General features: G+C 43.3%; 1 protein-coding gene and 1 non-coding gene across 4 annotated transcripts in view; both read right to left on the bottom strand.

The window, feature by feature from the left end:
* NR5A2 (nuclear receptor subfamily 5 group A member 2) overlaps positions 1–25,920 on the bottom strand; it is a 157,382-nt gene that overhangs the window by 121,779 nt on the left and 9,683 nt on the right. Inside the window, exons 2-5 of one of the 3 annotated variants that reach the window (XM_003264519.4) lie at positions 23,334–23,471; positions 19,239–19,357; positions 17,550–17,691; positions 14,206–14,852 (exon numbers count right to left, since the gene is read on the bottom strand). In XM_003264519.4, coding sequence (XP_003264567.2) covers positions 14,206–14,852; positions 17,550–17,691; positions 19,239–19,357; positions 23,334–23,471 — 1,046 coding nt within the window. Of the gene's footprint in view, positions 1–14,205; positions 14,853–17,549; positions 17,692–19,238; positions 19,358–20,162; positions 20,540–23,333; positions 23,472–25,920 lie in introns of those variants that run through there. The other 2 variants (XM_030818418.1, XM_030818416.1) reach the window with 2 other exon arrangements.
* LOC115836780 lies at positions 8,822–8,926 on the bottom strand. Its single transcript, XR_004031800.1, has one exon. It is a non-coding gene; the product is annotated as a U6 spliceosomal RNA (small nuclear RNA).

Raw genomic sequence — 25,920 nt, forward strand, 5'->3', positions numbered from 1 at the left:
ATAACGGTACAAGGAAAATCTAAGGCACTTCAAGCTCCCCAATTACGTTTGATTAGCTAGTCAAAATAATATAACAGCTTTTCATCACCCAAAGGAAAACTTTTGAAGAATTCTGTTGCCAACACTTCTGCACAAACACTAATCTATATCATTATTTTATAAGGGGAAATGTAATATTTAGTAAGTTTTTTAAAAATTAGGCAACAAGTAAATCCTCTTATTCATCACAACTTTAGATCAAAAAGGCACACAACTGTGATGATAAGATGTGTGGTAAAGAAGCATTTGTAGCAGTTTCAGAGTCCACAGGATACAGTGATCAAAATGAAACAACAGCCCTTAGAATGAGCCAACATTTCAGAGAATGTGTGTGAAAACAGGATATGCACTCAAAACACTGTGATAAACACAGACACAGATACACACACACACACACACACACACACACACACACAATCTGCCAGGGAGAATTATTTGGGACCCCGAACTTGTGCATGCAGGTAATTGTTTTTAGCAAATGAACATGAGTGTGCCTATATGAAAATAAGGAACACTAATTAAGAAGTCATTTAAAACATTATTCTGAGAATTTTCAGGTTATTGACAATATCTATGGAATGTTGCTTAAAAGTAAAGCAAAGATGTCTACATATTGCCTTTACCATTGAGAAATCTGTATCCGTCCTTTAAGTCTTGAGCACATTAATTCAACATGTATCCAGTGTCTACCACAGGTCATTCCCATAAAAATATGATTTTAATTTAAATGAAGTAATTATCCTGCTCTCTCAGGTAAAACATGCTATAAACAGGGCATTTAGACATGTGACAGTCAATTCATAGGAGATGGTTCTGTTATAGAATTTAGTAACGAACACTACTAAACCATTGATGAAAGGCCAGTTACATCCGTGCTCCCAAAAATGAAAGACAGAGACCAGGACCTTAAGATCTCGGGTTGCATTCCACCTTTGTGAGGCTCTTATTGCACAATAAAGGACAGATTTTAGCCCTATTGGCCAATTATTCCATCTGTCATGTAAAGAAATGGTATTCTTACAGAATTAGAAGTTGGATCAAGTTTGGTTGTAAAGTTAATCTCGGGTCGAGCGCAGTGGCTCACGCCTGTAATCCCAGCACTTTGGGAGGCAGAGGTGGGTGGATCACCTGAGGTCGGGAGTTCAAGACCAGCCTGACCAATATGGAGAAACCTTGTCTCTACTAAAAATACAAAATTAGCCAGGCATGGTCGTACATGCCTGTAATTCCAGCTACTTTGGAGGCTGAAGCAGGAGAATCGCTTGAACCCGGGAGGCAGAGGTTACAGTGAGCCAAGATCGCACCATTACACTCCAGCCTGGGCAACAAGAGCAAAACTCTTGTCTCCAAAAAAAAAAAAAAGTTAATCCCAAATGTTGTGCACTCTGAGTGACATTGACATTTCCAAATATTCAAAATAATGTGGTTTTCTGTTAGTTTTCTCAGAGAAATGATCAGGCAGCATTTGAACAAGTCCTGGGTACTTCAGACTTATTTATTTATTTTTTTTTTGAGATGGAGTTTTGCTCTGTTGGCCAGGCTAGAGCACAGTGGCGCAATCTTGGCTCACTGCAACCTCCGCCTCCCGGGTTCAACCAATTCTCCTGCCTCAGCCTCCCAAGTAGCTGGGATTACAGGTGCCCGCCGCCACGCCAGGCTAATTTTTGTATTTTTTTTTTTTTTTAGTAGAGATGGGGGTTTCACCTTCTTGGCCAGGATGGTCTCGAACTCCTGACCTCATGATCCACCTGCCTCGGCCTCCCAAAGTGTTGGGATTACAGGCATGAGCCATCGCACCCGGCCCAGACTTATTCTTGTCAAAGCTTTTGGCTATTCCTTCCCAGGACACAATACGTGAAGAATTCATAGAATTTGTCCTGGTAGGTCAAGAACATAGCATGTGAAAATTGTTTCCAAGGAGGAAGTTAAAGGTGAGGAAGACACTAGTGACCATCTGTGGCACTGTGTGGGGACATGGTTAAAAGACTGAAGCAGAACAGCCTTGTCATGGACAGAAACCCTTACACATACTTGAAAAGCAGGGATTTTCAGATTGCTTTTGCATTGACTTCGTGGGATCCGTGCATACTCACCTTGCTGAGCCTGCAGCCTCAGTAACCTCTCCTGCCCATACCCATCCAAGCTGAGCAGCTACTCCCTCTGCACTCACCCTTGGAAAATGCCACTATGTGGAAGTCACTTGGCACAGTGGAAGGACAGATAGAAATCCTATTATCATTAACTGCAGCCCATCTCTGGGGTCTAGTTAACCGTTTCTCTTGCCCGCTCCACCCATTCTCAGACTTGTAGGGAATGAGTTGCCTTCCTTGCTCAACCACATTTCACCTGAAGGGTAAATGAAGATGCAGCTGAGGACAAGCTAATGCCTAAGGGTGCTGCTTCCTGAGGTATAAGAAGGAAAGGGAAAAAAGTTAATGAAGTAAGAAAGGAAAAAGTGAATTGGGACAGAAGAAAAGTGGACAAGGAGGAGAGAGGAGAAGATAAAGAAAATGATGTGCAAGGTTAGTGTCCCCCATGGAGCCAGCCAGGGCGCCCATGCCACTGGCTGCCTGATTTTAGCCTACTGTATGGAGAGGACACAGGTGTAGAGGGGAGTTAAGTTTTAAGTATCAGATATTCAAGAAATACCTAGCTGCTGGGTTAGGTGACATGGTTTATGTCATTTTTGTTGTTCTTGGCTGTGGGTGGTTTCCATGGGTTAGAGCTTAATGTCTTTAACATGAAGAATAGTTTAAATGGCCAATTTCCATGGAGCCATTCTGCAAATGGATGTTGAACTCTCAAAGATTTGTATGATCTACTTCCCAAGCTGTAGAAGAATAAGTCAGAGCAAAATCATTCTTTATTTATCCTGGAAAATAAAAAAGATCTATTTTACCTTATAGGTTCAGAGGGCAAAGTCCTTCAAAAGTGTGTTGGGGGATGTCACATATGAGTCATGTTTTCTCTCTCTCTCTGTGTGTGTGTGTGTGTGTGTGTGTGTTTAACCCATTCTGTGACTTTGTATGACAGTGTGCAGACAGGGAGCTGGGGGCTCAGGCTTAGTGGGCTCTACTTCCCCAACACTGAGGAAGTAACACTGGCAGCCTTTCCATAAGATCTGTGAGCAATCTGTGTGCCTGCTGGGAAAGCATAAGTACTGGAATAAGCAGGGACCCTAATTATTCTCAGCAAACAAGCATGTGGCTACTTCTAGGCAGACAAGCTGACAAAAATTGCTTCTACCGATTGTTCAGTAGGAACCAGTGCCAAGCACTGGGAGGATGGAGGAGGTCAGGTAAGCCTACCCAGGTATTCACAAGCTGGGGAGGACCACACTGCTAATGCATACCTGACTGGCTCATTCTGTGCCCCTCCAATTATATATAGCCTGGTTTTGCAAAATGAGGCTTAAGTCTCTGCAACCAACAAGACCCTGTTCCTGTTCTGATGGGGACATACTGAATTATTTTGTCTTCAGTTTCCTACGATGGTCTCCTCTAATTATTATTATTATTATTATTATTATTATTATTATTATTTTTGAGACAGAGTCTCGCTCTGTCTCCCAGGCTGGAGTGCGGTGGCACAATCTCGGCTCACTGCAAGCTCAACCTCCCGGGTTCACGCCATTCTCCTGCCTCAGCCTCCCGAGTAGCTGGGACTACAGGCACCCGTCACCATGCCCGGCTAATTTTTTGTATATTTTTTAGTAGAGACGGGGTTTCACTGTGTTAGCCAGGATGGTCTCGATCTCCTGACCTCCTGATCCACCTGCCTCTGCCTCCCAAAGTGCCAGGATTACAGGCGTGAACCACTGAGCCCAGCCTATTATTATTATTATTTTTAAGACAAAGTCTTACTCTGCCACCCAGGCTGGAGTGCAGTAGTGCCATCTTGGCTTACTGCAACCTCTGCCTCCTGAGGTCATGTGATTCTCCTGCCTCAGCCTCCCAAGTAGCTGGGATTATAGGCAAGTGCCACCACGCCCAGCTAATTTTCATAATTTTTGTAGAGACGGGGTTTCACCATGTTGGCCAGGCTGCTCTTGAACTCCTGACCTCGGGTGATCCTCCCACCTCGGCCTCCTAAAGTGCTGGGATCACAGGCATAAGCCACCGCGCCTGGCTGGGCCTCCTCTAATTTAAAAAAACAAACAAAAAAAACAAAAAACCCAGCCCGGTGTAGTGGTTCACGCTTGTAATCCCAGCACTTTGGGAGGCCGAGGCAGGTGGATCACCTGAGGTCAAGAGTTTGAGACCAGCCTGGCCAACGTGGTGAAACCCCATCTCTACTAAAAATACAAAAATTAGCAGGGCGTGGTGGTATGTGCCTGATCTCAGCTACTCGGGAGGTTGATGCAGGAGAATTGCTTGAATCCGGGAGGCGGAAGTTGCAGTGAGCTGAGATCGCGACACTGCATTCCAGCCCGGGCAACAGAGTGAGACTCTGTCTCAAAAACAAACACAAAAACAAAAAAACCAAAAAACCAACATAACAAATGTACGTATGTTTGGGTAAACTTACGAAAAACCACTCTCTTCAGTAAAAAATAATACAAGTCCTTTAAGACCTGTTGGAATATGGTAAAGAGGTGAGCATATTGATAATGGCAATTATCAATTATAAAGTACTTTAAATATCCTGCTTTTGCAGGTAAAACTGCTGTAAACAGGGCATTTAGACAGGTGATAGTCAATTCATAGGAGATGGTTCCGTTGTAGGCTTTAAAAAACAACAGTTACATCCATGCTCCCAAAATGAAAGACAGAGACCAGGACCAAAAAAATGTATATGGAAGTTCTTTGTAAACAGTAAAGTACTTTACTGAAAGTACAATTTGGCTGAGGATGGTGGCTCACATCTGTAATCCCAGCATTTTGGGAGGCCAAGGCAGGTGGATCATCTGAGGTCAGGAGTTTGAGACCAGCCTGGCTGACAGGGTGAAACCTCGTTTCTACTAATAATACAAAAATTAGCTGGGCATGGTGGCACATGCCTGTAATCCCAGCTACTCAGGAGGCTGAGGCAGGAGAATTGCTGGAACCCAGGAGGTGGAGGTTGCAGTGAGCCGAGATTGTGCCATTGCACCCCCGCCCAGGCAACAAGAGTGAAACTCCGTCTCAAAAAAAGAAAAAAGGAAAAAAAAAGTACAATTAACGGTCAGGCGCACTGGCTCATGCCCATAATCCAAGCACTTTGGGAGGCTGAGGCAGGCAGATCACCCTGATGTCAGGAGTTTCGAGACCAACCTGGCCAACATGGCGAAACCCCATCTCTACTAAAAATACAAAAATTAGATAGGTGTTGTCGTGCGTGCCTGTAATCCCAGCTACTCAGGAGGCTGAGAGGAAGGCGAATTACTTGAATGCAGGAGGCGGAGGTTGCCGTGAGCCAAGATCGTGCCACTGCACTCCAGCCTGGGCGACAGAGTCGCCTGTCTCAAAAAAAAAAAAAAAAAAAAAAAATTGATTTAGCAAACTTTTACTAATCAATTAACTTGACATCTCTATGAGTCATTATGACTGACAGACCTATCCTCTACAGAGAACATGTTATACGAGAGCGATGGCCTTTTACTCCCACTCTGACCAAATGACCATACACTGCTCACATCACTGGACTGTCCTAAAGATCAAACTAGAAAATGGCCTGCAAGCACCTAGCACTAGAGTAGGTGCTTAGTGGGTACTCAAGAAAAGTTACTTCTCTTCTTTACCATATGACCTTGAGCAGAGCAAGGAAAATGCTCACGTCTGTACCATTTTCCAACAGGTCTTAAAGGACTTGTATTACTGAAGAGAATGATTTTTCATAAATTGACCCGAAGATATGTAAATTCATTATGTTTTCCTTTGTGTAATTAGAGAAGGTCATCGTAGGAAACTGAATACAAAATAATTCAGTACATCCTCGTCAGAACAGGAACAAGGGCTTGCTCTTGGCTGCCGAGGCTTAAGCCTCAGTTTGCAAAACCAGGCTATATTGAACTGGAGGGGCACAGAATGAGGCAGTCAGGTATGCAGTAGCAGTGTGGTCCTACTCTCACTGTTCAGATTCAGACACCTGACGATGGCCAAGCTAGTTAAACATGGATTTCTTGGGTGTGCCTCGCTATTCTCATGTTCTCCCCATGGTTCCAGTAGATAACATACAGGTTAATATGAACAGGAAGCTCATAAAACATGTGAACAAGCAGACCCAGTGTGAAGTTATGATCATCACTACTCTCTTACCAAATATCCCAGCGCCCCGTGGAGGATATGTTTCCATGTAAACTATTAGTGCTCAACTATGCTGAAACCATAAGTTTCAGGGAGCTTAAACTGAGTTTACAGTTTGTAAATGTATACTCAACGAATAAAGCAAATTTACTTCTTTTTAAAAGTAACAAAAAAAAACTGTAAGGACAATAACAGATCAGGATTGGCAGGGACTGGGGTGGGGAGAGGAGTTTATTACAAAGGGACACAAGAGAATTTTAAAGTGTGAAAGAGCTGTTTTATTATTTGTACATTAAAAACAGTAAATTTTAGGGAGAGTAAATTTTATCTTAGTAGAAGTAACTAATGCATGGGAGTTTTGAGGTCACTGGTGTACTTTCAAGATACCCCAGTAAAGAACAATACACATCTCCACAGTAAGTGGGCATGTTCCACTGCCCCACAGTGAGTTGGCCATAGCACAAACAGGCATTGGCTGAGAAGAGCTGATTCTTTCAGTGAATTGTGAGCAAGAAGAAAGCTCAGAAGAAAGCAAGAAGAAAGATAATGGCTTTCTGAGTCTACAACAGACACATGCAATATACGTATATAAGCAAGAAAGGCTGAAATAACATAAATTCTCATCCAACACTATCAGCCATACCAAAGCCTTCTGTTTCAGGTCTGCTTGGAAAAAGATATAAAAGCAGATGCTTAACACCTGAAGAGACCTTAGAGACCGTGAATCAAACCTGCTGATTCCAACATTCTCTCCAAATTCACAAAGAACACTTTCATATCTACCTTCAGCAGAAGAAAAACCAGTTTTATCATTTCCTTGTAAACCTATGCAGGTTTGATTTATTTCATTCTGGCAACTTTGTGATGAGTATGAGAACTGGCAATAGATGGCTTGATGTGCCTTGAGATCAAATTTTGATTGGAAAATTTTCATTGAAAAATTTGACTGGAAAACAAACTTTAATGTTTGTTTTCTTTGTGTCATCCTTGTGCTTCCCAGATTAGCTACTTTGCATCCAGAGAAGTGAAAACAAAGGTAAGTAAAGTGGCTACTGCTCTGTGACATCACATGGCAATGAGGAGTGCTGTGTTGGACCCATGATTCCCGACCCCAACTCTCAGGAGAAGGCAAAGGAGAGCCACATGGCAAGTAAATGTGGTAGACACCAAGCAGGATCCTCTCTCTCAGTTTCTCTTTCTCTCCCATAGAAAAGTAGGGCTGGCCGGGCACAGTGGTTCACGCCTGTAAACTTTGGGATGCCGAGGCGAGTGGATCACCTGAGGTCAGGAGTTCGAGACCAGCCTGCCCAACATGGAGAAATCCCATCTCTACTAAAAAATACAAAAATAAGCCAGGCATGGTGGCAGGCGCTATAATCCCAGCTACTCGGGAGGCTGAGGCAGGAGAATCACTTGAACCTGGGAGGCGGAGGTTGCAGTGAGCTGAGATCGTGCCATTGCACTCCAGCCTGGGCAACAAGAGCGAAACTCCGTCTCAAAAAAAAAAAAAAAAAAAAAAAAAGTAGGGTTGCCAGGCACAGCGGGTTATGCCTGTAATTCCAGCACTTTGGGAGGCCAAGGTGGGAGGATTGCTTGAATCCAGGATTTCCAGACCAGCCTGGGCAACATCACAAGATCCCATCTCCACAAAAAATAAAAAATTAGCTAGCGTGGTTGCATGCGCCTGTGGTCCCAGCTATTTGGGAAGCTAAAGTGGGAAGATGGCTTGAGGCCACAAGGTCAAGGCTGCAGTGAACTATGATCATGCCACTGCACTCCAGCCTGGGCAACAGAGAGAGACCCTATCTTAAAAAAAAAAGTAGGACTAAGTAAATTTACTAAAGAATATAGCTTAAAATTGGGGCAGATTCAATAAAGTCTAAGATTATAGGCCTGTATTGGGAAAGGTAACTGTGATTTAGGAAAAAGGATCTAGAATGCTAAAAATAAATAAATAACGCTGCTCAGATAGCTTCCATAATGGGCTAGAGAAAAAAGAAGTTTTGCTCCCCCCCTTGTGCCCTCGCTTTAGATAAAGCTGTACTTAAAAACCAACTTCAGCATGGCTAAATTCCTTTGGCACAAACTCCCTGAGTCTCTGAGACCTATTTTCCACAGAAATGCTAGTTGGGAGTTTCAGTCAGGATTAATTTAGATTTTTTTTAATAAGTACATGTATCAGAATCATTCATCGAGGGGAAGTTCTTATATATCCATTCCCAGAATTCTCTTAAGACATCTGGTCTCATTAGAAGATCAAATAGATCCTCCAGATTCATTAGTTGTTTAACAAAGTGGGAATTATTTTCTCACTGCTCTTGTATTTGTGAGATATTCAAGACACAGGTGAAAAAAAAATAACTGAAAAAAAAGCCAATCTTCTTGACTCACAAGGACAGCTCTTTCAGCAGAATACAAAAGTCTCGAATTAGCTCTTAATTTCTAAAAACACAAGGAAACAGTCAAGAGCATAGGCCACTTAACAGATTTGGTTTAAAGATCAGAAAATTTTATAATTAGTGGCTCACCTATCACCTGGTTACAGTCCTGTGTTCTCTTTTTTTATGGACAGTTTCATGAATGCGTGTGTCATCTTTGTGCAGGGGGTCATGCTAATCTCTGTATCTTTCCAATTTTATTGTATATGCCGCCAAAGTGAGCGCCCTGCATTCTCTTTCTGCTATCTCGACAAGCATACATAACAAGAAACCCATACTGAACATGCCCAGCTTCTAGTAGAGCACAGGATATAATCGTGTTTGGCCGCTTTAACTGCAGAGTACAGCCCATATGCCGTCACTGAACCAGATTGTCCCGGAGAGTAAACTATCCGCAGAGGGTAGGGCACTAGAGAATGCTTCGGAAACTCTTTCAAGGCCCAGAAGTGCTGAGTCCACTGTACTGAATGATACCCCAGTGGCCTGAAAGAATTATTGTAGCTTTTTAAAGTGACTCATTCACTCCCAGGGGGTCATCTGGACTCAGGGAAAATCTGTCTCACTGATTATTAGTGATTTGGTAATTGGATGGTAGTGATGGGCTTCTGATAACCTAGAGATTTGCTTTAGCTTCACTGGCAAAGGACTGTTTTTTTTTGGAGTCAAAGGTTACACTGTCTCTGTGTGTGTGTGTGTGTGTGTGTGTGTGTGTGTGTGCTGGGGGGATGAGGGAATGCGTACAAGAGGACTGCTTCTTTGAACCTGAATCTACCAGTCCCAGTTCTGCCATTCAGTAGCTGGATAATCTTGGGCAGATTATATTCCCTTCTGCCTCAGTTTCTTCATATGTAAAAAGAGGTAGGGTCAAATGATCTCAGTGATCCCTTCTAGCTCTGAAAAACCTTGTGATTTCTAGGCAATGAGTATCTTTTGATGCACATCTGCTGTTGCAAAAGCTACAAGTTTCAGAGTATTAATTTCATCTTTCTCAAGCCATTATTTTGGATGAAGACCAGAATTGTCCTTTACAAGTGTGTTAAAAAAACAAAGCAGCTCACTTATGTGTCCTCTAGCCCTTTTCCCTTTCATCTTCCAGCTCGGAAATTCTATGGTTTCTATGAGAGTTGGGGAGTTGTAATTTCTTTTTCATTCCAATCTTTTGAATGAAAACCAGAATACCTTTTTTTGCACCTTGTAGATGTATAGAAAAACAAAACAACCTACCAAATTTCCTGGCCCTTCTGTTCCCTTAACTAGTAAACAAATGAAATTCTCTGTTTTTCCTACGTGGTAGAGAGTGTAATTTGTCCTGAGAGAGTGAGCAAGAGGTAGGCCGGGTGTGGTGGCTCATGCCTATAATCCCAGCACTTTGGGAGGCTGAGGCGGGCGGATCACAAGGTCAGGAGATCAAGACCATCCTGGCTAACACGGTGAAACACCATCTCTACTAAAAATACAAAAAATTAGCCAGGCGTGGTGGTGGGCACCTGTAGTCCCAGCTACTCAAGAGGCTGAGGCAGGAGAATGGCATGAACCCAAGAGGCGGAGCTTGCAGTGAGCTGAGATCGCACCACTGCACTCCAGCCTGGGCGACAGAGCAAGACTCCGTCTCAAAAAAAAAAAAAAAAGAGAGAGTGAGCAAGAGGTCATTTCAAAATTGCCTAATTAGGAGCAAATATGTGATTTTTCATCTTTGGGTTTTAGAGGTATAAAAAATCTGTCCAATAAGTATATCACTTGATAGGTAATTTGCTGTGAAGTTACCAAGAAAAGGACAGATATTTAATGAATAAAACAGGCACAATGGCTCCTGTCTGTAATCCCAGCACTTTAGGAGGCCAAGGCAGGAGGATTGCTTGAGCCTAGGAGTTTGAGACTAGCCTGGGCAGCAGAGTGAGACCCCTGTCTCTACAAAAATAATTAAAATCAAATTGAATAAAAAAGAGCATTTATCTTCCAAATGATATTTTAAAATTACAACCTTTACAGAAAGATAGGGTGGGGACTCAGACTGCGGGTTTCAAGGATGTCTTATAGGCCATGCCAGGAGGAAGAGACCTTTTTCCGGAGTTACTATCCTTAATCGTAGCAGGTAGGCAATGCCAATGGATGGCTGATGAAACCTCCTCTAGAGCAGCAAGGTTTCCTGAATTGCAGGTCATGCCCCATTAATAGGCCGTGAAATCAATTTAGTGAGTCGTGACCAGAATTTTTTTAAAAACATAAAATAAATTAGACTAAAGTAGAATAGATAGAAAATATCAGAGTGTGTGGCTTGTAGGTTATGTACTATCTGGTGAAACTTTGTTTTAGTTGTGTGTATGTGTTTGTGTGTTTGTGCATCTCTGTGTGTGTGCGCCCGTGTGATGTGTTTGGTACACCATGTCCCGCCGTAAAATACATTTCCTACTGCGGGTCATCATTAAAAAAATTGAAAGCCACAGCCCTAGAGATGTCTCAATCCTGGCTTCAAATGAGTTGGTTTGCTTTCTGACAAAGTAAATTTATAAACGAAAGGAAAAGGATTTCTTCCAAATGTCAATAGTCACCTCCCAACTCTCTACTGAAACTATCCTTAAGTTTTTCTGAATTCTACTCTTTGTTCACTGAAAAATACTTGAATCACTCCTGGTCAATGTAAGCCCAAGGCAAACTGTGAAGTGGGTCAAAATTATCTTTCTCTTCTGGGAATATCTCCCACCCCTTGCAGATGACCCTCGTGTTTGTACTTTTTTCCCTTTTCCATGTTTCGTATTCTATGAAAGACTGGTAAATGCATTAAACAACACCATAATTGATTGAAAAATGCTTTTATATGCCCCATTCTCAAAGATATTTATGTTTTAGCCAAATATTTAACCTCATGCAATATAAAGAAGCTCACTGTAAAATTTATCCACAGAGGCAGCAAAAGAGAGGAATAGTGGAAAAAACAAATTTTCCCAGCCCTCTTAATGCCTTACAGTCACTAGCTATATTTACTTCATAATGTTTCCTTTTTTACATGAAAATAATATGCATTATTTCTTTCCTTGTTGATTTGTAAAATATATTTTTATTCTCTGTGGCTGTCTTTATTTTTTAAAATAATTATTTATGAAACTGGCTTATTATAAACTCTGAGAGGAAACATCTTGTTTTATTCAACATTGTATTTACCTTATACCCAACTTACCACTTGGCCAATTTTAGGTCCTTAATTAGTACTGATTAATAACTGTTAATTATAATACAATCATACTACTCTATAACACATGTAATAGTTTTTACCAATGTTAAACCAAGAGACTATAATTGCATGTTTTTGATCCTAAATATAAAACTTGTGTAGATTCTGCACATTTTTCATAAAACAACAATGATAATATCAATTTATTTATTTATTTATTTATTTATTTATTTATTTTTGAGATGGAGTTTCACTCGTCACCCAGGCTGGAGTGCAATGGCAAGATCTCGGCTCACCACAACCTCCGCCTCCCAGGTTCAAGCGATTCTCCTGTCTCAGCCTCCCTAGTAGATGGGATTACAGGCACGTGCCACCACGCCCAGCTAATTTTTTTGTATTTTTAGTAGAGACGGGGTTTCTCCATATTGGTCAGGCTGGTCTCGTACTCCTGACCTCAGGTGATCTGCCCGCCTCGGCCTCCCAAAGTGCTGGGATTACAGGCGTGAGCCACCACGCCCGGCCCCAATAATATCAATTTAAAACAGCACCACACTTTATTGGGTATGTAGTATATGCCAGACTCCCAGTACTGAGTGCTTAATCTGCATATTCTCATTTTCCTTTGAAAACCTCCCCAATATAAGTACTGTTACATCTGTGCTCCCAGTACTCCTCCACAAACACCACATATGCAAGTTACACATGAGAAAAACCAAGGCTCAGAGAGTCTAACAACCTGCCTATGAAGACACAATTATTAAGTGGTGAAGATAGAGTTCAGATCAAGTTCATTGGATTGTAAAAAGTCCGTGTTTTCCTCATTTTTACATTACCTAACCTTTCGACAGTATCTAAAATTATCATTTTAATTTTCATTTTCAAACACTTTACCTGTTCTATTAAGGACACGGTTTTGAATGTAAGAATATCAGGAAAGTGTTTGCGTGGTTTGTTTTTTCATGAAAAATGTTCTGATTATCATAGAGTGGTTACAGACCCTAACACATACTCGGAAAATATCTGGCCTAATTGTGCTAATGCAGTGCATTCTGCTTGCCCTTTGCAGCCTGAGATATCCTTCAGCCATTTTTAAGTGTAGCTATAAAGGACGTGGAAATAAAGAGCTGGAGGTGTCCACAGTCTTAAGAGCATGCTGATGGAATCGTATCAACTTATTTAGGTCTGTTCAGGTAACTTTTTTGCTTCCATTTACAAAGAACAGTGCTTGATGTAGACTGCTATGAAAGCATTATTTTCCATTTGCTTGTGGCTTCCGCATTCCCCAGACCATCTACTTACACAGACGATTTTTAACAGTAACTCTTAAAATTAAAAGTTGGCTTTGCATTTTCCTTCTCTCAGAAATTTTACAATCAATCTCCTGTCCTAGGTAATCACAAGTCACAGATATTTAGCAGCTGCATCTCTCCCCGTGACAGCAAAAGGAAGAAATTGATTTTGTGACAAAATATACTTGGAAATCAAACTCAAGACTCACTTTTAAAATAGGAATGAAACCACTGACTACCAAATGTGTTTTGGTAGCCCCTGTTAGATTCCAAACTTCTAAATAACTTTCCCACATTAATTCAGACTTAAGTTTCAGGAAATAAAATAATTATGAATTTAAACATAGATCCCTATACAAACAAGTACTATGTTTACAATGTACCAGTCCACTAAAATCAACAAGACATAGATTATGAGAACTACAACCCAAACCAAGTAAACTAGCACTCACCATTTGCCCATTCCCCATCCAATGACAGTAAACATCCTATTGGAATCTGCTCCAAAAACAAAGGCTTTACCAACCTAATGTCAAGGCAAACAGTAGTAAATACCTACTTGATACTACTAACCAGTGGTATCATTTTCATTCCTTAGAGTCTAAACACTACTAAATGTTGGCATTTTTTCCTTCAAAAGAAACCTTCAAGATGACACCATTATAATATAGCTCTTCACTTGGTAATTTTCAAGAAAAATAGTTTACTAGGCGCTATTTCACATTGACTTGAAATGTTTTAAGCCACAAACCATCTGAATTAAAAGGAATACAGATATTCTACTATTTAGAAAAAAAAAGCCCAAGTTTCCTATACTTTATGTTAAATGCCATCCCCCCCCCAAATTAAGAACTACACAAAATCAAAGCCCCGTAAAGTTAAGCTGCCATAGTCCTGAAGTCAAGGTAATAAAATTACGTCTACTCTGTAAATCATACAAAGTAGAAAATTAACGAACACGTACTTTCAGCACCAAGAATGTATTAATTAGGAACAGAGGTCTCTCTTAAAAGGGGTACTGTAAGTTGTAATAGCTGGTGGCATACCTTAAGTTCTCTGAAGAAGATACTACTCCTGGCCCACTCGACAATGGAGAAGAGAGTTTGATCTGCCATTTTGCACATAAGCCCAAAGGTGCTCAGCTTTTCGTGCTTGCTTCGGTTAGCCTGCTCTTGCTGCAAGTAGGCCATGATTTTAGCCTGGACTTGAGGCTCATCTGGCTCACACTTCAAAAGTTCCAGTATCAGATGTGGGATGCTTGCTGGAGAGCTCGTCTGGTAACTATCCATATACGAATAGCCCATTATGGACTCGGGTGAGCTGGTATAGGGGTCTGGGTACTCAGACTTGATGGCCCGGCTAGGAAAGTGGCCATATGTTTGGTAACCTTGCAGGCTGCCGTGAGGGGGCATTGTCATGCTAATGGGGGATGTTACAAAGGGACTTCTGTCGTAGTCTGTAGGAGGCAAGGCAGCATGGTTCAGAGGTAGGCCTTTGGAGGCAGAGTGGATGTTTTGAATTGCAGAGGAAATGGTCAGGTCAGAGGGCATAGCTTGGATCACCTGAGACATGGCTTCTAGCTTAAGTCCATTGGCTCGGATGAGGGCTTTTTTCTGTTGCTTCAGGGCCCTGTCTCTCTTGTACATTGGCCCAAACTTATTCCTTCCTCCACGCATTCGGTCGGCCCTTACAGCTGTTGGGGGTGGGGTGGGGGGAAGGAAGGAAAGGTATAAATAAGGTGCAAATTATTAGCATTCTTCAGATATTTAGAAATGTAAATCGACAAGAAGTGGTATGTGTGTGGTTGTTTTCGTTACAATAGGCCACAAAGATTTCCCAAAAAACCATGTCCTCTTTATTTATGAATTCCTTCCTCCAAGTGTGTGTTGTCATCAAAAAAATATTTTGGGCACATAGGGACATATTAACCCTTTTGTGGACGGAGGAGAGTTCATAATTTTTGTTAGACGTAGAAATATTTCACATAGGCGTGGTGCGGTGGCTCACACCTGTAATCTCTGCACTTTGGGAGGCCAAGGCGGGTGGATCACCTGAGGTCAGGAGTTCGAGACCAGCCTGGCCAACATGATGAAACCCCGTCTCTACTAAAGATACAAAAAATTAGCCAGGCGTGGTGGTGGGTGCCTGTCATCCCAGCTATTCAGGAGGCTGAGACAGGAGAATCGCTTGAACCCAGGAGGTGGAGGTTGCGGTGAGCCAAGATCACACCACCGCACTCCAGCCTGGGCAACAAGAGCGAAACTCCTGTCTCAAAAAATAAATAAATAAAATAAAATAAAAATAAATATTTCACATTGCTAAGAAAGAGTATCAGTCGTTCTACTAAGAGTATATGCTTTTATTATGCCAGTTCCTTATGGAAACCCAAACTGCTCTGGGGTTTTCTTTTGTGGAGGTGTGGAATTGAGTTACCCAATTTAGGATTAAATTGTGAATACTTTCCCACAAGATATCTTCCTTCCTGAAAGCCATTTTGGCTACCTTGTTGCAATTACAAAAGGGGTGGGGACATGTTCTTCTTGGAAAATCATTTTCACCTGGACTTGATGAGCCCACATCAGATGACCACCAGTTACTGCTTTTAATTTAAGTAGAACTGGACATAATTAAAACAAATTAATTCATTTCAGAAGCCGTCAAGAGAGTCTTCTGCCACAGTGGTGTGTGGAGTCTGCAGCCATGACTAATAAGTTAGTTAGCAGTTCCCTCTAAGTCCATAGTGGCCAATGGCAATTAGACAGAAACTAGAGACCTCTGATAGCTTGTGACATATTGAATTTGCTGGAGGTTAAGTTTTTGAGCTTTTTATCTTAGGATTAGTATCCCATTAAAAATTTATTGTAAATTCTAGGTATACAGAATATTGCACAAGATTATAAAGTTTTTCATCTGGATGATAATTTATTGAATATTCAGCTGTTTCATATCATTCCTAAGGAAGCATGAGCATGTACCACAAGTGATTTACAATTGTGAAAGCTTAATTTAAAAAAAAGAAAGTTTAATTATTTAAGGTAAAGAAATGCAGCCTTATTATTTTAGTTGAAAAGGAATTAAATGGCATCATGCAAAATCACAACATTTACTTATCTTCTGAGTCTCTTACTGTAGTAAGCATCTACCATAATATTTTGCTATTTGGGAATAATAGTGATTCCCAAATAATAGTGATTGGGAATAATAGTAGTTATAATAATAATAATAATAATATAATAATGATAGTTATTGGGAAATAATAGTGATTGGTAACAAGAAAATTAATAAGCATCAATTATTTCCTTTCATGATCTCTTAAAAATGATACTGACATTAACAGTCCTCATAATAACCAAAGTGGCTACCTCTATTCAGAAGAAGTGTGTTAGTTATTCAGCAGATTTATATGATTTTTTTTTTAGTATTTCTATCAAGTATTAGTTCCATATAACAGAAAAGTTCCAGATAAAAATAGCCTGTGCCTCATTGATCAAATAAAATGCACTCTTGTATCTAGCACCATCGGTGATATGTATCCCTGTTATTGCTTTATTTGCAGTATATTTAATCCATGGAAAGCCAGTAGGTCAGAGGCTAGAAAGCAGCAACATACCATAGTAGTCCATGAACTACAAATTATTTACAGCAGTCACATATTAACTTTACTGCCTGCCAATCTGTACATTTTAGTATAGGGTCTGCTCTTTCAACAAAGTTCAAGTGTGGCTTTTCAGGAGCCACTTTCTTGTTCTTGTCAGACCTTTGCTAATGATTTAATAGTTCATTATTTTTCATGTTTCCTGATTCTCAATTTTTTATTTTGCAGCCTCAGTCATTATCTTCTAAAAAAATACATTTCTACATTATCAAAAATAATATCCTACGTGAGAAACTCCTTTTCACCATTAAAGGCTTTAACTCTTGCTTAAGAATCATGAAATTAGTAGTTAACACTTATGACAAGCACACCTATTTTAAAAAGAATTTAAATCAAACTTTTCCTAGGGTATCTTGATTTAAAAACTCAAAGGATATTTTACTTTTAATAGTTTTACAAATTATTCTTGTTTTCAGTTGGATTGCTTTAGTCTCATTTTCATAACCTGGTATTTTTCCCTTTTTTGTGTCAAATGCATCTGCTCCCTAGACTAAAAAAAAAGCGATGGGAGGGGGGAAAGACAACTAATATTTTAAATTTTTTTCCTACTAGATGTCACCATGATTAAATGAGACTCAGACTATTCTGCAGATGAAACATAGAAAGATCTTACAGTATTGTCAGTAGTGTTAAAATGCTGGGAAAATAATGTTACCATGCTGTAAGCATAATGTTGTTTTAAAGTCCATGTCCTTGGAGAGTTTTAATAGGCAGTAGTCTTTAGAAGAATCTTACCTTCTAGCTTCATTCCAACACTTAGACATTTTTGAAAACGACAGTAAGGACAACGCTTTCTCTGTGTTTTGTCAATTTGGCAGTTCTGGTTTTCTATACATGTGTACCTTTTATTATTTTGGACTGTTCGCTTAAAAAATCCCTATAAGACAGAGAAAATAGTGAGACGTATTATAAATTTAACACCTGTCTTTTCCATTGTTTCATTTTTAGAAAATCACCAGTAAATCCTTTCATTGCACTATTTGAGCCCTTATGTGGTTCTGTGGTTTATTTTACATTTCAGCAACATCAACCTTCCCAAACTGTGCCAGGCCATGGTGGAGATTTTTCTGGCATCAGTTATATTCTTGAAGAATCCGTCAAATCCTGGGGAGATTTGGCTACACACCATTTCATCCCAACAGTCAGAAAAAATACACTCTATATTGATCAAATTATTTTTTTAAATCTATTTTCCTATTATCCCACGTGTTCCAGATAGAGGTACTCATGAAGTCCTGGCATTGTTTTTAAGTAGTCTGATATAATTTCAGTGATGAACCATTGCAAAATACCAGTGGAAAAAACTGAATAGCAAAACACCTCAGAATTTTTAACAAATGTCAACACTGGATAGTTAAAAGCAAAAGGATTTAAAGAGTAAAATGGGAAAATGCTCATAATTCCACTGGAATACATTCAAGTGTGGGAACTGTTTTTAAAAAGGCAAAACTAATGGAAGGAAAAAGCACGTATCACAGATAGCTGAATTGTAGCACACACGGTATGAGCTTTCCTTATATTTTATATAAAAAATAATCAAAAATAAAATGCGTAGCCTTATAATAAGAGATTTACCAGGATAGTATTCATATTTAACCCACTTGCCACAAAGAGAAACATTCTTACTTTGTTATAGAGAATGGAGGGATTTTCCTGGTGGTGGTTTAAGTAATTGTACTGAGTTTTCCACTTAAAAACAAAAACAAACAAACAAAAAAACTTTGAAAAATAGTGAATATTGAATTTACTGGGAATACGTTAAAAAGTCCTGAGATAAATTCTTAAAGTATAATTTATATTATTGGTAACAATACAGCATATTTTACATATTAAAACCCATGCATTTAAATAGGTCATATGATGTATTTATAAAATTATATTAAAAACTAAAATCTTATTTCTTGGTCTTTATGATATAAATTTCAAAAAATCCTTAAAATTATTTTGGAATAAATCAAGATGAAATCACACAGTTGGGAATTTAGGCTTTTATGTCTGTGGATAAAAAATGTTTAGACTTATAGCACAGAAATACTCTGAAGTTAAAATGTATTTGGGAAATACTTTGTCATATTCCCTTTCAAGAGCAACGATGCTTTAAATACATATAAGTCAAGCAAAATCAATATTTAGGACTGTTAGAAATGGAAGTCTTTCTACAGCTATATCACTTTACTACAATAAAGTATTTTAGAACCATGAGACTGGCAAAGTTTTCTAAACAGCATAAATTTCTTTGCCTTTTGAACTAAATCAGACACACACTTCTAAGAATCATCTCCCTAAGACTCTCTCTTTCTCCCTGTTTGTCATTTTTAGTTGAGTCTTTAAAAAGGGAGCCTAAATTTAGCTTAAAAGAAGTAATCCGCTGGTTTATTTTGGTGTTGGACATTATATTTTTCAGGTAGCAATGTGTGAGCAAACCTTGCAACTTTCACAGGTGAGGAGCCCATAATGGTACCCAGACACTTTATCTCCACACACGGGACAAAGCTCTTCCAGATCTTCATCGTAGGAGTAATTCACCATTTTAAATTGAGACACTAAAACAAAAAGAGAAATGTATACATATATTCAATTAATTTACATGTAGGTGTTAATCCTGCAACAAAAAGCATTTTGGTGATTGCTGGGCAAATATCACATGGTAAAATATAAAATAAAAACAATTTTTAGCAAGGTCTTACTGAATTATTTTTACAAGTAAAACATCTTTTGTCATCAATGAGCATGCACCTCATATAATTCCATGTGCCACAAAAAATTCCAACTTCTTTTGTTAACATTTTAAACTGACCACTTTTAAACACAAGTCTCATAACTCCACAAAGCAACAAATAGAGACATGAATTGCATAAGGTAACAGTTTAGAATTTCTTTTAAATCCCTATGAAGTTAAGTTCCAAAATGTCACCTTCGCCTAAGGTAGAGAAACGCAGGCTTTATTGCCTCCCTCTTGAAGTGGTTTGCTGCAAGTGCACCTTGCTTACAGGGACAGCAGCACCAATTTGCAAACTCTGTCCGACAGAGAAACTAAAGCCCCAGAAACCCGCTTCTCAGCGGCAGCCCACTTTAACTAAACAGCCTGAGGCTCCCAACGTTCAGATCTGTTAGAATAATCGAAACATTCAGTTCCGTATTGACAGTACTTTTCTATTCTGGATACTTTCATCTCCTCACGTTTGAAAATCTGTGAAAATAAAAAGAAGGAAAAAGAAAATAGAGGACGCCCGTACGGGGAAAAATACCAGAAGAGTAAAAGACACACAGGAGGGTTTTGGTTTCAAAGTATTGAAGCCCTGTAATGAACCTCACATGTTTCCGATCATCATAGCAAAATATAAACACCTCGAGATCGCCCTGTTAAAGTTAAACAGAAATCAGGCCGCCACGACGCGCGGCGCGGCTCACTGACGGGATCGGGTAACCGCCTTGCTCTGGACGCAGACCCACGAAGGCGTCTTCGCAGCTAAAAAGATGACAAACTATGCACAGGAAGGGCAGTGACCAGGAGACCCCAGGAAGTGCCTGATCCGGTATTTCCCGGAGACTCCACATCCACACAGGACAAGTACGGGAGCGCGGGGCGCGGGTGGGCGGGCACCCGCAGGTCTGCGCAGCCGGGACCCTGCCCGCACTCCCCCGGGCACTCTTCGGCGAAACCCGTGGGCGCACCAGGCTCTCGCCTAGGCTCTACCTCCTGCTACCCAACGGCGCACAAACACGGAGCCGAGTTTGTTTTAAGTTAATCAGTGGCGTTTGCAGGGGGTGGGGCAGGTGGGGGATGGGAAAGCCACGGCCGGGCAGAAGTTTCCTCTGATTTGTTTACCAAAAAGGAAAGAGAAATAGCCCCCACCCCATCGCCAAAGTCCTCGGCCACAGTATCGCCGCAGTGATACTTGTTCTTTTGAAAATAAAGTTTTTTTTTTCTCTTTGGTTCCCGAGATCTTCGGTCGGAAAGGGCCCTCGGGGGCTCACTTGCAGCACTTTGCGACTGAGGACTGCGCGCAGACCCGTGGAGTTGACCCGTCTCTTCCCGGGCCACAGAGCCCTAGGCTGGCGCTTACAGGGGAGTGAGTTAGCCAGAGTTTGGGAACATTCCGAGAAAAGAGGCTCCAGAGGAGGCAGGAGCCTGCCTTCGTGAAATATTAATAAAGGGATGCTAGGCGCGGTCTTCCCAGCGGTGCCAGCCTGAATCCCAGCCCCAGGAGACCCCCGCTAGGGTTTTAGGAACCTGGGGTTTTGGGAAGGGCCGAGGGTTCAGAAATTCCTTTATAGCCCCTAGACGTTGATAGCTCTCCTAACAATCGCGATGACAGTCTTGAGGCATGTTTTAGGAACAAGGATTAAAGCGCACTTTCCCAGCTGTGATCTTTTCTACCTCCCCTTCCCCCAACAAAGTAAACTCTAACTTTACACCAAAGGGGCACAGATAGGCAACTGCTTTCAGAGGGACTCCGTGCCTACCTCGGGGACCCGACATCGAAGAAAGACCGAGGCATGAGGTAGAGACCCTCTTGAAAAAACCCAAAGACAGAGGCTGAGTAGGGAGACGCTGCTGTGTGAGGCCTGGGCCCCTTTCAGAGTTTCCCAGATGCCCTGGTGCAGCCAAAGTAGGCGTTTGGAGAGGCGAAACCATCGGGGCAAAGAAGCGCCCACACTCTTCCCCAGTTTCGGTCTAGAGAAAGAAGAACGGACGGCGGTGCCTTGGAAAGCTAGGGCTTCAGAGAGGTGCACGAAGTTCCCTCAAAGTTGGGCGCGCTGCGCTGTCCCGGGCCATGTAGTGGATCGTCTTTCTGGGCTCCTACGGAGGCGTCCCAGGTGGGAACCAGAGCAAGCAGGAGAATGGGGTCCCCATCCCCAGGGGCTCCTCCCGACAGGCAGGCCTCTAGTCTCCGACGAAGCCTTGCCCCGGCGCTTCCCATGCTGATTTCGAACCATGGGCTGAGTGAGTGGCGACTTCTGAGTCCAGGCACCAAAGAAAAACTACTTCTCTGGTTTGGGGGCACTAGGTAGTGTGCCCAGAAGACCCCCCTGGAACTTTCCAAAGAAAACGTTACCAATAATATTTCTCTCTCCGTTCTCAAAATAAGCCTTTGGCTTCTCGCACCAGAACGAGAAGCAGAAACTTTCCTTTTGGAGCCAAGAAGCGTGCGGGCCTCACCCAGCGACCCCACGGTTAGGCCCTCTCCGGAGCTGCCGGCTGAGGTCCCCCAACCCAGCCTCCCCCGCGCCACTTCCCCAATGCCGCACACTAAGCTAGAATTCCAGGTGCCCGGAAGAAAGGCTTCTTTGGACCAGCCGGGTTCCCATAGCAGCCAGACCCACAGGTCAGCCTCTGGGGCCTCAGCTCTAGGGGACTCTCACAGCCCTACCTAGAGGCTTGGAGAGACCCCCAGGATGACCGATGGGGTAACGGATCACAGCCGCACGGCGCACGCCCTCCAGCTACGTATTTTCCCCTCCGCTGTAGGGCGACTACAGGTCCCCGGGCCTGAGCGCCCGCGCGCGCCGCCCACTCTCAGCACCGCAGAGTGCACCAGCTCTGAACTCTGCTCTCAACACCTCCCAGCCCTTTCAAGTTCGCGCAAGGGGATGGCAGGAAGCGTTCCGGGATCACAGGCCCGCCGGCCCGCACATCCTGCACCCTGGAAGGGGCGAGGATGGAAGAGCACCGGTGACTTTTCCTAGCATTGTTCCCTCCCCGGCCCAGAGCAAATGAGATAAACTTCTGAAGGGCTTAATACAAGCCAGATCTAGAGTTGTTATTTTGGAATGAGGAGAAAATACAGCCAGCGGGATTTGTTTTTTTGTTGGCAATCAAGAGCTGGGAAAACGAATGGGACTTCCATATTTTCAGATCTCAGATTTTAAAAGGGGGCAATAAACGAACCGCTACCCCCGCACCCCCGACTCATTCAGCACTACGCGTACAGGGAATGGGGGTTGGGGTAACTTTTTCCCTTCAGTTCTGCCAGCAGTTTTGAATTGTCCAAATCCGAGCTGGCTGCGGGTGTCCGCCTGGGCTTTTGGTGTGGTCACATACATTCTAATACCGCTAAGACAATCCTTTCGGAGGTCACCTCTTTCTGTAGTTGACTTTCCTAGACTGGGTCGCCTCCCTCCACACAAGAGTACTGGTTGAAGTACAGTACACACCAATTCCAATGACGGAGAACCTGTTCGGGTGTCCAGTGAGACATTCCATTTCTTCTTAGAATGATATTATTCTAAAGTACCTTTAGCCTTAAGCTGCCCTGCTTGGGTTGCCATAGAGCTGGAAGCCTCTCTTAATTAGAAGCGGCCAATTAGACGTTGATTGGAAAAACCTCTGCCCCGCATTGTTCAAGAGCCATAAACTTTTATGCCTGCACCTGGGGAGGGGGCTTGACTCCCGCGGCTGCGAGCGCCCAGCCGGGCTACTCCCGCGCCCGCGCGGGGCGGGAGGCTGAAGCCTGCAGGGCGAGCCCGGGGGTGGGGAAGCAGCGGGAGCCGGAGCGCCGCGCGGCGCCTCCTTACCTTGCATGTTTTCCGGCATCTGGCCCTGTTCCCCATGCGATCGAGCCAGTCCCAGGGCTTCCGTCTCCACTTTGGGCAGCATGACAAGCCGACCGCGGGCGGGTATGGGGGATCCGTGTCGGTCCAGAAGCCCAGCACCTGGACACGGGCAGCACAGATTCAACTCCGGCGAAAAGAAGGAAGGGGCGACCGGGGTGCCCGCTCACCCAACCCTCTCGCCTCGCCGGAGCGTGCCTCCCCCTCCTCGGGGCTGCCGGGCAGGACCTCTGAGCCCTGTCCGGTCTCGCAGCTCCGGAGCCGCCCCCGAGCTGCGAGGAGGAGGTCAGGGTTAAGAAAGGAGGCGAGGAAGACAGCGTCCCGGCCCTCTGGTTCGGCTCCGCAAGGGCGCAGGCGGAGGCGGTGGCGAGGACGCAGCTGCCCGGGGCGCGGAGCCGTGAACCGCCGAGCTCCCGGAGGGCAGCGGAGGCTTACCGCGGGGCTGCTATTGCCTCCCCGGCTGTGCCGCTGCCACTGCTCCCGGACGTCTCGGGCGACTCTTTCCCCTCCCTCCACTGCCCTCTGGCTCAGGATCGGCAGGGGTCTCTCTCCTCTTTCTCTCGCCTCCCTTCTCTCTCCCCTCCTCTCCGCCCCTTCCCCCTATCTCTCTCTGCCTCGCTCTCGCTCACTATCGCAAGTGTGGAGTTGTGAAGTTCCAACCTCCCTCTCCTGCCTGGTCCACTCCCCGCGCGGGTCCGAGAACGGCCCTTCCCAGCCCCGAGGGTGACGGTGCTGGGAAGGACAGGGGGGAAGACGAGGGGGAGAAGAAGGTAAGTAGGGCCGGGGGTGGGGGGAAGGCTGGGTTGAGGAGTGAAGATAGTGAATGGGGACGCGGGTTCCGGACTCAGGTCGGACACTAGCCGCCAGCCAATAAGGATGAGGCTCAGGCTCCAGTCCCCCGGCCTGCCCCAACCTCTTCACCCCGCCTCACCCCCTCCCACCCCACCCTGGCCCGGGGCGGGGGGATGTAAATGCAGCCGGGTCTTACAGCTAGTCAGAAGCGACCTCTGTCTGAGCGTGGCGGCGAAGAAGCAGCCAGAGCGGCAATTTCCTCGAGCTGAGGGTAAACAAGAAGGGATGGGGGCGCGTGTGGGCGTGTGCCCTCGCTAGTGTGTCGGATGAGGAGATGAAGGGGAGTTAAACACCCATTTAAACCACTGAAAGGAGAAAATTCAGCTGACCGTTCTTACATGCAGAGTTGGTCTGCGGTCAAGGGTCCTCCAGCTTCAACTCCCCAGGGCACTGAGACCCTGAAGAGGCGACACGTGGGTCCCGGCGCCCTGAAGGGGCCGAGGGTCCCGGCTCAATGAGAGGCGAGCCACAAGCCAAGAGCTCACTCATAGAATTAGAGGAAGGGGCAGCGACTCCTATTTCCCCAGCCTGCTCCCTAGTCCCTTCTTTCACTTTTAAAAGACCCTCGACTGGAGCCCAAGATCATCTAAGCGACAGACTTTCCAGGTTTAGTGACCTGTGTTTCCACACAGAATACAAGGATCAGTGAGGCTGTACTTTTTCATTCTGTTGTCTGATGGGACCAACCACTTGAGGCCGAGGCCCAGCATTTAAAAAATGTTTTAAAGAACCATCTGTTATGCAAGCTCTTCGACCACCAGCCCAGCCGCATATTCAAAGTTTTCAGATCTCCTCCCAACAAGATAAAAAACATTCTTTCCAGCCTCCTGACTGCATGCGAAATGTCTCATATTTAGGGTCTGCTGTGCAATGAAGTAATTATCAGAGTCCACCCACAAGGGGGTGAATTTGAATCTCAAAAGATCTAAGTTTATTCTATTTGAATGGTATAGAGATTACACATTGAAACTGCCCAGTCCGGTATTTGGTGAATTGGAAATTATTCCAATCTTTGCAGTGCATAATGTATATAAAATGGGTTGTTCATCAGCCACCCACACCTGGCAATTCAGGTACTACTGACTCTCTTAATTGATTTGTCATTTTGCTCTTCAATATATATTCAGGATCAAAGTTATTTAGACTCCAGCTTTAGTAGCAACTTCAGGTTTCATTGAAACATTTAAACTTATGAAGGCCTGTCCATTAGTTTGTATGGAGAAGTGGGCTGAAGTTGCCAAAAGCTCCAATTTTTGTGATAGTATCAAGTATCACTGTCACTACATTTCAGTATTCCTAGTTGTTTTAAATATCACTGAGAACTAAGAAAATAAAGAAAGGGAGTCAGTTTCAGGGCTCACTGCAGTGGTTGCCCTGCTTTGCTCGTGAACTTTGAAAATCAGTTTGTTTCAAAGCCTTAATTAGGAAGAACCTCCTCCCACAGCAATTCGAAGAATTTATGGGGGCACTTATGATACAGCACCTTTCCCAGATTCTAGCCTGGCAAGGATGCAGGACTCCATACCCTTGGTCCTAAGAGGATACCTCCAACCCTCAGTGTGTGGTGGTGATTTCACCTCTGCTTGGTGAAGCAGGGGGAAGTTAGGAGAGTTGAAAGAAGTTGAAAGAGGGTCTGACAGGACCTTGAAATTGTAGTGTATCAAGAAACCCTGCCTTGACTTGAGGCTGAAACTGAGGC

The sequence above is a fragment of the Nomascus leucogenys genome, chromosome 9, assembly GCF_006542625.1.
Source record: "Nomascus leucogenys isolate Asia chromosome 9, Asia_NLE_v1, whole genome shotgun sequence".
NCBI lineage: Eukaryota > Metazoa > Chordata > Mammalia > Primates > Hylobatidae > Nomascus > Nomascus leucogenys.